Source organism: Nicotiana sylvestris, chromosome 2 (assembly GCF_000393655.2).
Source record: "Nicotiana sylvestris chromosome 2, ASM39365v2, whole genome shotgun sequence".
Taxonomy (NCBI): Eukaryota; Viridiplantae; Streptophyta; class Magnoliopsida; order Solanales; family Solanaceae; genus Nicotiana; species Nicotiana sylvestris.
Genome location: NC_091058.1, coordinates 44727237 through 44738879, shown reverse-complemented (window position 1 = coordinate 44738879; position 11643 = coordinate 44727237). Strand labels below are relative to the sequence as shown.

At 34.6% G+C, this 11643-nt stretch overlaps 1 protein-coding gene and 1 long non-coding RNA gene across 2 annotated transcripts; both read right to left on the bottom strand.

The window, feature by feature from the left end:
- Positions 1-3625: 3625 nt before the first annotated feature.
- LOC138884867 (uncharacterized mitochondrial protein AtMg00710-like) lies at positions 3626-4180 on the bottom strand. The gene is made up of 2 exons (XM_070165724.1): positions 4049-4180; positions 3626-3991 (listed from the first exon to the last, which is right to left on the bottom strand). The coding sequence occupies exons 1-2, from the start codon at positions 4178-4180 to the stop codon at positions 3626-3628; spliced, it is 498 nt and encodes a 165-aa protein (XP_070021825.1).
- A 4328-nt stretch (positions 4181-8508) lies between these two features.
- Positions 8509-9153, bottom strand: LOC104223547 (uncharacterized). Its single transcript, XR_710134.2, has 2 exons — positions 8806-9153; positions 8509-8694 (listed from the first exon to the last, which is right to left on the bottom strand). It is a non-coding gene; the product is annotated as an uncharacterized lncRNA (long non-coding RNA).
- Positions 9154-11643: the final 2490 nt, after the last annotated feature.

The following is an 11643-nucleotide window of genomic DNA, read 5'->3' as shown; positions in this document are numbered from 1 at the left end:
TTTTTGCTTCTTCGTTTTTGGGACCTTCTTCTCCTACGAGATCAGCCTCGCCGAAGATTTCCACCAGCAGAACTACATTTAACTCAAGATTTCTTGAAATAAAAATAGAAATCAATCAAAATCCATCAAAAGTATTCCAGATCATGACAAAAATACAAAAAAACTCAAGAATTAAAATCAAACTTGACACCAAGTTAGAATCACATTTTCTGGTAGAACAGGAGAGGTTTTTTGACCGGCGAACCTCCATTGTTAATCTTTTCCAGTTCTCTCTATTGTTCTTGCCAGAATTTTTGAGTATTCGAAGAATAACCCTTATTTTTACCAAAATTCGAGGATTAGCCAAGGATATTCTATCCATCCAATGACAAATTTCCGTTAATCCCACCTCCATTTCAGATCTTCTCAAAGGAAAAGAAAAGTTTTTAACCCATAAAAGCAAACTTGAGTTATGGCAGACCCATACCAAGCGCCACATCAGCTAAAAAGGGGTATTTATTACAGTTCAAATAAAACCAGGGGTCATAAGACACCTATGTTTTTAAGGTATGCAACTGACACTTTGGTACAATCCCAATAGGTAATTATGTATTATCCCTAATATATGCACAACAGAATTTTAGTAGGAAAGGCTCTATTTTGCATCCATGATAGAGACTTCACTCACTTACTTGGACATATTTGAAACCATTGTTTCAATGTAGCTGCTAAAGGGAGAAAATTGAGGAAGATTGTACTATAGGTGTAAAAATCAAATGCTTATTTTTCAAAGTTTAATTCATGATCCAGCTTCCTCCTATTGATCTCGATAAGAAGGTATCTCTTTTTTTGGTTTCTCGCCCGGTGTCCGATACCTGTATTGGAGTCCGACTATATCCGGATTCGCGCTGCGTAAGGTCCCATTCGGGGGAAGCGCTCCCTACCAAGGATTTTTCCATACCCAGGACTCGAACTCGAAATCTCTGGTTGAGGAAAAAACAGTCACATCCACTGCACCATATCTTTTTGCGGTGATAAGAAGGTATCTCTCCCAGCTCATCTTCTCTCCGTCTATTGGGCTCACTAATTTAATCAACTGTGGCTTGGTAAAGGGTTTGCAGTTGCTAGTTTTGGCGGACCAATTTAATTTCTTCAATATGATTTAACAAATGTTTCTTCAAGATATATTGGTTAGTGGAATCACAGATGTACTGTTCTTTGATGTGCTTGTGTCTTTAATGTCTTGCAATGAAACCAGAATTTGTGTTTTTTTTTTTCTCAAGATTTAGTTAGTACTAATAGAATTAATAGTATAGGTTCTTGGCTTTGTAAGTCATAGGGATTTGCCAGGCCTTTTTTTATTTCAAGGAGCGCTTTTTTATTTTTGGTTATGATCTGGGTTGGTCTTTTGGGTTGGGGGAGGGGGGGGGGATAAAGAATGGAAACTACACTTCACTTTACAAGGAGGGAAGGATATGTGAGATTGTGAGAGTTTGCTTTTTTTCTTTTTTTTTTCAAACCGTTAAAAAATTCAACTTTTTACATACATTAAGAACCATTTATGTTGAGTGGTATATATCAGTTGTTGAGGAAGTCAAATGTATATAGTGTGAATGAGTCACAATTATTATACCAAAAGTTATGACAGTCATTAAATAATAAATAAGACAATAATACAACAATAAAAGGAACATCAAAATTTACGAGGTTCGCTCAATTTTGCCAACTTTCTCGGATACAACCAATATTTTATTCCACTCCAAAAACACAAGTGAAATAATACTAAAGAGAGAAGATACAAATACCTTAAGAAGATAAGAAGGCATATGAGAGGTGTGTATAAATCCTAAACATTATGCATTCTTTTATAGGGTGAAATTCTCCCCCAAATTAAGTCCTCCACCGATGTGGGATAGTTTGTCATATTCAACAAATTTCCACCTCGGCAAAATTCCACATCTTCAATTTTCGCTCGGTAACAAATTTTGGTTGTGTCTTCATCTTCAATCTTCAGTGTTCAACAATGTTGATCAAATCCAAACAATGTTGAAACTTGACCGCAATCACCACTTTTGTTAGTATATCAGCAGGATTCTCCATAGTATGAATTTTCTTCACCGTGACTCCACCTTCTTCTATGATTTCTCTTACGAAATGATACCGAACATCAATGTGCTTCGTCCTTGCATGATAAACTTGGCTCTTCGCTAATTGAATAGCACTTTGACTATCACGAAAAATTGTGATACTTTTTTGTCCAATGCCAAGCTCTTTTAGCAACTCCTGAAGCCAAATTGCCTCATTCACAACCTCTGTAATAGCCATGTACTCTACCTCTGTTGTAGACAAAGCAACTGTTGACTGCAAAGTAGACCTCCAACTAACTGGTGCCTTTGCAAAAGTAAACACATAACCAGTAGTTGATCTTCGTTTGTCCAGATCACCCGCAAAATCTGAGTCACAATATCCAACTACAGATTGATTGCCTTCCTGCTCAAAAACTAACCCAATATCTACAGTATTATGAATATATCGTAGAATCCACTTCACAGCTTGTCAATGCTCATTTCCTGGACTATGCATATATCTGCTAATAACTCCAACAGCTTGTGAAATGTCAGGTCTCGTACAGACCATTGCATACATCAAGCTACCAACAACATTTGTGTATGGTACCCTTGACATATACTCTTGTTCAGCTTCATCTTTTGGCGACATAGTAGTACTTAGCTTAAAATGGGGAGCAAGTGGAGTACTAACTGGCTTAGTCTTCTCATTTATGCCAAAACGTTGTAGTACTCTCTTCAAATATTCCTTTTGAGATAAACAGAGTTTCTTTGAACGTCTATCTCTTATTATCTCCATACCAAGAATTTTCTTTGCCTCACCCAGATCCTTCATCTCGAACTCCTTCTTCAGTTGAATCTTCAACTTATTAATTTCTTCTGAATTCTTGAAAGTTATCAACATATCATCAACATATAGGAGAAGATATACAAAGGAACCATCTTCAAGCTTACGCAAATACACACAATGATCGTATTTGCTTCTCTTGTACTCTTGCCGCAACATAAACTTGTCAAATCGCTTGTACCATTATCTAGAAGATTGTTTCAATCCGTACAATGATTTTTCAAGTTTGCATACCATATTTTCTTTTCCAGCAACTTTGAATCCTTCTTGGTTAGGAAATCATTCTTTCTTTGCAAATACTCATTTACACCCAATTGCTTTCTTTCCCTTCGGGAGATTGGCCAATCTCCATATATGATTCTGAAGAAGGGACTGTATTTCATCATTCATGGCAATCCTTCAATTATCTTCTTCTGAACTTTGGACTGCGTCTTTATAAGTGGTAGGAACATCATCAGCTACAATTGAGGCGGCACAAGCAACCGTCTCTATAAGACGAACAGGTTTTGTTATTGTCCTTTTTGGCCTTCTAGGAATTGATTCAAGTTGTTGTTGAGATTCCTGAGTTGGAATCTCCCTCTTTACTGGCTCTTCTTCTAGAAGATAATCTTCATTTGTTTCCTACTCTGCTTCTTGTATAGGAAAAATAAATTTTCCCTCAAACTCCACCTGCTTAGAAGCACCCTCATTTTGTTTGGTATCTTCTGTTACCTTATTTACCATAGCAGATTCATCAAAGGTAACATCCCTGCTGAATATTACTTTCTTTGTCATTAGGATACCATAAACGATATCCTTTGACTCCAGAAGTAATCCCCATAAAAATAGTCTTCTTTGCCCTTGGATCCAATTTTGACGCTGTCACATGATAATATGCAGTTGAGCCAAACGCGTGCAAAGAGTCATAATCTATAGCAAGATTTCCATACCATTTTTCAAATGGTGTCTTGCCATTAATAGCAGCAGAAGGAAAGTGATTAATGAGGTGGTATGCATATGTAATTATCTCAACCCAAAATTCTTTGTCCAAGCCAGCATTGGACAACATATACCGTACCTTCTCCAGCAAGGTCCGGTTCATACGTTCTGCCACTCCATTCTGTTATGGTGTATGTCTGACAGTGAAGCGTCAGACAATGCCATCATTTTCACAGACCTTATTGAAATGATCATTTTTGTATTCACCTCCATTGTTCGTGCGAATACATTTGATCCTCCTGCCTGTTTGATTATCCACCATCGTCTTCCATTTGAGAAAAATTCCCAACACTTCATCTTTGCTCTTCATTGTATACACCCACACTCTTCGAAAAAAATCATCAACAAAGGTTATAAAATAGTGTTTCCAACCCAATGAAGGTGTTTTGGAAGGACCCCAAACATCAGAGTGTACATAATCCAAAATGCCTTTAGTGTTATGGATCGATGTACCAAATTTAACCCTTTGATACAATGCTCGCAAAACTCCCAGTTGCAAGCCTTCACTCCTTTTAACAATCCTTGATCTGATAGAGTTTTCAAGGATTTTCCTCTAGCAAGTCCCAAGCGCATGTGTCATAGCCTGGTTGCTTCTGCCTCTTTTTCGTCACTGGATGTTACTGTTGCTATCCCAATAACTGTACTATCGCGATAACAGTACATGTTATTGTTCTTCTGATTGGCCTTCATTACCACTTGTGCACCGGAGCATACTCTCATCACTCCATTTTCTGCAATGATTTTGAACCCTTTTGATTCTAGGGCTCCCGCAAATATGAGATTTTTCTTCAAACTCGGTACATATCGAACATCTATTAATGTTCTGATCATTCCATCATGGTTCCTTAATCGTATTGAACCAATGCCATCTGAGGTAAGGGGGTTGTTATCCGCTGTGTGGACGACTCTATATTCTCTTTGAAAATTCATGAACCAGCCCCTGTTGGGACACATATAATAGCTACAAGCCGAGTCCATCAACCATATGTCTGATGATATTGATGGCTCTGTTGTAACTAATGAGAAATCTGAATCATCACCGTCAGCTACATTTGAACCCATAATGGCCTTTCCATTATTATGTTTGGCGTTATTCTTCAACTTCGGACAGTCTTTCTTCCAGTGCCCCTTTTCTCGACAAAAGGCACATTCATCTTTGCTGGGTCTAGATCTTGACTTGGATCTTCCTTTCTTTGTCCTCGTTTGATTTTGAGGATGATCCCTCAAAACTAGTACTTCTCCGCCCTTCTGTTTTTCTCCCTTTCTCCGCCCTTCTGTTTTTGTTCATAGCTATACAAAACCGAACAAACTTCTCTGAGAGAAATTTCGTCATTCCCTTGGAGTAGAGTAGTTTCAAGGTGCTCGTACTCACCAGGAAGTGACCCCAACAACATCAAGACCAAGTCACCATCATCAAAAGTTGCATCCATATTTTGCAAATCTGTGACCAACTTATTGAAACTGGTGATATGTTCATTCATCGTGGTACCAGGAACATCGGTGAAGCGAAACAGTCTCTTCTTCATGTACAATTTATTTTGACTTTTTCTTCAAAAATTTATCCTCCAGTGCTTTCCATAATTTACTTGCAAATTTTTTCTTTGTATATGTATATTTCTGCTCTCTAGCAAGGTAGAATCAAATGGTACCGCAAGCAACACGGTTGATAATTCTCCAATCTTCTTCTCCAATAACATCAGGTCTTTTTTCTTCAATGGCAAGATCTGGCCTTTGTTGAAAAAGGACATCTAGCCCTCACCTTGCCACATCCCAAAATGTCCTGACCCATCAAAAATTTCTACCGTAAATTTCGCATTTGACACAATTCTTGTCATAAGCGAAGATGTCAATGATGACGTATTGTTGACACTTGATGTAGATTCTTCTTGTTTATTGTCTCTCATCTTTGACACAAATATTATTTAATAGCTAACGACACAAATCAAGATTATTTCCTTTCTGGTGTGGAAGATCAGACTAAGTTGCAACCACAGAGCATACTCAGACAGAACCTTGACTCAGTTACCAAGATAAATCTTTTATGATGTGGAAAATCAGACTATGCTGCAACCACAGAGCATACTTAGACAGTACCTTGGCTCTGATACCAATTGTTGCGGAAGCCAAATGTATATAGTATGAATGAGTCACAACTAATATACCAAAAATTATGGCAGCTACTAAATAATAAATAAAACAATAATACAACAATAAAAGGAACACCGGAATTTACGAGGTTCGGCCAATTTTGCCTACTTCCTCGGACACAACCAATATTTTATTCCACTCTAAAAATACAAGTGAAATAATACTAAAGAGAGAAGATACAAATATCTTAAGAAGATAAGAAGGCAAATAAGAGGTGTGTTTAAATATTAAACATTAGGCCTTCTTTTATACGGTGAAGTTCTCCCCCAAATTAAGTCCTCCACAGATGTGGGATAGTTTGCCATATTCAACATCAATGATCAAAATAGTCCAACCCCTATAAATTATTTAAGCACCATTTTGATAATTTTGTCGTCCATATCATGACATGTCTAACCTGTGGATAACTGTGGCTAAAATTTGGTCTTTCCATCCAAATCTGAATATGGCCGCATTATAGAAAAACGGAATAATATCCGAGCAAGAAAAAAAGGTAACCAAAATTACATTTGAGTTTACTATAATGTTGAAGTTCAGTGCTGTCCGGAGGATTTTACCCTATGGGGTAGAATTTTAATGTCGAGGGTAAAAGAAAGAGTGGAACAGGAATTACATGTTTCACCAAAAGAAGGTATGTTTTGTTTATGAAAATGATCCAAGAAATTTACCATAGATCTGCGTGCAGTTAATGAAAGTAGAAGACAAAACTAGAGAATGCACAGAGTCTGTGATGAAGTCATTCTCATTCAAATACACAAAGCTGTAAGAAAAAGACAACTCTTGTGAGTTTTGTTGTGACAACATGAGCTACTGGCTACTGCAGTCTAGGTATTAGGCACCAGGAAAAAAAATGCCCGATTGTTAGTGACTTTTAATACTGAACTTACCTAGTTTTACTACAAACAGATTCTATTTTTGTTTCTTTCAAAATGAGAATGTACGTAGAAAGAGTTTCTGAATGTATCAGAGGTATCAGAACTTTCCCAACTGCCAAAATAAATTGATGTGAAATGATCTATACTGAAGTTTTAAATTTTGGGTTGAATAGCTGGAGTATTAAGCTTGGAAAACAAGTTTCGACTCTTCACAGAAGTAAAAGTACTAGTTAAAATTTTCCTCATCTGCTTGAAGCTCGATCACCACAGATTTCTTGGGGTAAAAAATTCAAAAGTTGATTCAGTTGTCACATGCATATGTTGCCCCACGAGTATGAGTTGTCAATTTAATACAGGATAGTAGTAGGAAAAAAACAAGGTTGAGTTGAAAATTAAGATATGAATTAAAGTAGGAAACAATAATGGAAAACATGTGTACTTTTGGCGAAAGAATGATTGCATAGTAACGCTGGGTCTTTAATTTCTTCGATAGATCCATGACAGCCATTGGCAAAATAGAGTGTTCACTTTGTAAAATTTAAGTCTTTCAATAAATATAAACGACAAAATGCAACAGAGTTTTATCTGCAATACTGTGGAAAATTTTGCAAAGAAGCCATGAATCCTGATCTAGGATTATATGCAGTACACCAGCACTTATTTGTCCGTTGGCGGAGAAGAGCTATGGAACTCCAGAACATACATGTCTGTAGTAATTAATTGCTTTTGTTACTTCTTGGAATTTCATGTGGAATAAGAGCCTAATTCCTTGGAATTGCACGTGATTTCCGTGTCAATCTAGATGAGATAGTTTAATAGAAAAAAAATTAAAATTTGTGCTCCTAAAAGTTTAAGAGGTAAAAGCTTTTTAGGACCATGATATTTGTATGTTTATAAAAGCTTCTCATTAAAGGTAAATGAGTAAAATGAAAAGTTTAAAATTGAATTATTTCCAAATTTAAAAATATGTTATTTATTTTGAAACAAACTAAAAAGCATTTAATTTTATACGGAGGGAGTATAATTTTAAATGCACCTTCATGTTTGCTCCAGACAAAGCTTTTGCTTTTTTTTCCTTCGGGAAAAGGCATAAATATCCCACTAAACTTGTTTGGCATTTGCTTATACTTTGCGAGAGTTCTATTGAACAAAAGCTAGAATTTTAAATTCCCTTCATATTGGCTCTAGTCAATGTTATTTTTTTATTTTAAAAGGCCTAAATATCCCTCTGGACTTATTTTGGATTTGCAGTTACAATACTTATTTTTTTTTAGGGTAATAGAACTCTCCCAAAGTACGTACAAGTGGGTTATTGCAAATCTGAGAAAAGTTTAGGGATTAGTTTCATAAAAGTTTGGGGAGCCCTTTTATGTGTGTTTTTTCGTGTGATAATGATAGTGTATAGACCAAATTGCACGGGTAAAAATGTTGGGGAGAAAACTTATTGACGAGTAATGTAACAGTTCTATATGCTAAAAATAGTCTAAATATCCCCACTTTAATACTTCTTTCTGGCTTTCCTTTTGTTCTTTTTAAGACTTTGTGCATGGAGAATCATAATTCCCATTTCCAACAAAATACAAAAAAAAATACAAAAATAAATTAAGCAACGACATTGAAAAGTTAACCATTCATCTATATAATAAATAATTACATAAAAACATGTACATTTTGAATTGGATAATAGTTAGAAATTAGAGATTTTTCCTGCATTTTCTTATTAAACTCTCAATAAATCAAAGACCTCGCCGGACTTCTTTTGACATTGAGATCAAAATCTCTTTGGAGAACATAAGCACGCCTACAAATATAAAATCAACCAAAAAGTAATATAAAATTATCAATCACATGAAAGTTTTCTTCCCTCAAAAGATCAAACTATTAAAGCAGAGAAGGGAAAGAAGATTCATACATTGAAGCAACGCCTTCTTCTTTGATGTCTTTTCAAGACTTTATTTAACTTAGCAGCCATTTCTCTGTGTGATAGAATTTGGGCAGCTGGTGAGCTTAACAACACATGACTTCTTTGAATGGGAGGAGACCACAAACCGCTCTTTGAATAATCAAAATCAAACTCTGATAAATCAGAAAATTTTGAGAGCAGCCTTTCTGATACTGACTTAGAAACCAACTGAATTTTCAATGGAGAGGAAATTATTGCAGTTTCATCTTGCCATGAACATGGAGAAGAGGAAGATAATGAGATTTCAGACATGGTGTGCATTTCTTTTGTTTTTTTAATTCAAAGTGAGGGGTACATAAAAAGGAGACAAGATTTTAGAGAAGAATATAAAAAGGAATGATGCATGATAAAGACGTGTATGGACGTATGCAATAATGGAGAGGGGAAAAGGAGAAAGTGGACGTGGGTTGTATCATTATAAATATATTGAGGCTCATATTTGGTGTTACTATATCAATATGGTATATGGGGGTTGCACTTTGGTGTTTAGTATAGAATTTTTACCAAGAATTAAAACAAAAAAATAGCACTCGAAGAAGCTAAGAAAATTTACTATCTGTACATTTTAAAAAAAAACAAAATTAACCTTATAAATACAATATAATTTTCTGGCAAAAGAGTTGTCCTAAACGGGCATTTGGACATAAATTAGTTGACAATCATATTGATAATAAATAGGGAACATAAGGAATAGGAACCAATATTTTGACATCCACACAATATTAGTGTTTACATAACTCACGTATGATCTAACGAGTACAATCGTTATCATTCATTAGTCTATTTCTTTTGGTTAAGCTATAGATAAGTCATTATCAACACATGTATATGTGTACGTACACATCAAGTTATGACAAAATAATTCCTATGTGTAAGGAATTTCTCAACTTTCGTGGTCATAAATGATCTTTCACCCATTTATAATAACATACCTACAATTCGTGCCAAGAAACATTTGGTCTTTTTCCTCTTTGCTATATCTATCATAATTTTCTATCCATATCAATAAAGCAACTCACATGGGAGTTAACAATATACTAAAGTGATTGTACATATATACAGACAATACACAATTATATCATTCTGATTTCTGGCAGATCCAAGACTTAGCAATTTTTCTAATCTACATTAAAAGCTGGCTCCTAATTGCCACCCTATTTCCTCGTGCAATTATATTGGAGTTTCATGTTATTTGCTTTGGCATAAAACAAACTAACCTCTATAAGAAGTCTGTAATATTAATCCAGTCGCGTACGCTGTTGATTATTATTGTGCTCTCGTGTATATAGATAATGCATAATAACTACATAACTTATGCGGTAATCTTTATGATAATTTTGTTAAGATGATTCCACAGTATGTTTTGAACTGAAATGTTTAGAGACTACTCTTACTCTTCTTGTTCTTTCACCATGTGATAGATCTACCTCCACACTTTAACCTCTTGAGTGAACTCTCTTGTTTTCAAACGTTATTTTTTTTGAGTAATTTATTTTCTCATTTTGCTCTTGGATTGAATTTAAGGACTCGTTTGTCCATTATAAAAAACGATTTTTTTTCAAAAAAAAATTTGTCCATCAAATTTTGCAAGTTTTTGAAATTTTTCGAAAATGAATTTTTCAACAAAAAAAAAATTCCCTACTCACGAAAGTACAATAGTTTTTCAAGTGAAAAACATGTCCAAACATAATTTTAAATTTCAAATACCATTTTTCAATATAACTTAACATATTATTTTGTTAAAAAAAATATAATTTTTATGTCCAAATGCCTACGGAGAAAGTTGAAATTGTCACTAACTTTCTAATATGTTTTCATTTCTATACTTTTGGATATATACTGATCTGACATGTGAGAAATAGTTTCCCATGTTAGAATTTCTAATAAAAAAGGGGATGTCATTTAATGCCCGCTGTAGCTTATGGAAAATTGTGTAGCAAAGAGCTTGCCTTAAACAGGACAAAAAGAAAAGATATTTTGCAGTGACAAAATCATAGTGTGAAACTCTTTGTACACTGTCAAAGATTGTGAGTCAGTGCTAATAGTATTTATGAAGGTACTATTGATGAGACAACAAATAAATGTGACTGAAGAGAGTCCCAAACTAAAATGATGTATTTTTTTGACACAAAATACATTTATACAGTTACAAAAAATTATATTTTTATATAAAATGTAGTATAATACTGCATTTTACTTTAACAGAAAGTTAGTCGTTAAACTTAAATGTAGTATTATACTGCGTTTTACTAAAAAAATTAATTCTTTTTATAGGAAAATACATTATAATACTGCATTTAAGGAAAACGCAGTATTATACTGCGTTTCTCTATAATAAAATTTTAAAAAAAATCCAACCCCACCACTTCTGCCCCCCCCCCTCCCGCGATTAAAAAAAATTCTTGGGCCCCACCCGTCACATAAAAAGTGAAGAGCGTAGGTCCCGCATATAACCCAAGCTTTGGATCCTTCTTCGGGGTCAAAATTTCGAATTTTCGATATTTCAAAAAACTTAAATCGAGGTCTTTCGATTTAGTTTATGTCGAAACTCGTAGAGCATATGCATATTTGTTTTGTTGAATGTGTTTCCACGTTGATTTGTGTTATGTTTGCGATTAAATTTGTATGTTATTTTTACCCGGATTGAATTATTAGCCTTGGGATAAAAAATAGTTAAAACTTGATAAATAATTTTTATTGTTAATGAAATTGTTCACAAATATCTTTACTGTTTTATATGTAATTTTGTGAATGTTATGTTCATATGTTTGGTGTTTTTGTTTAGTT

Bases quoted from the DNA above. Each gene is read 5' to 3' on its own strand.
- LOC138884867 (XM_070165724.1), bottom strand. From the start codon at position 4,180: ATGAAGAGCAAAGATGAAGTGTTGGGAATTTTTCTCAAATGGAAGACG. The intron at 3,992-4,048 runs GTCTGTGAAAAT...ACACCATAACAG, and splicing joins AAAATGATCATTTCAATAAG to AATGGAGTGGCAGAACGTAT.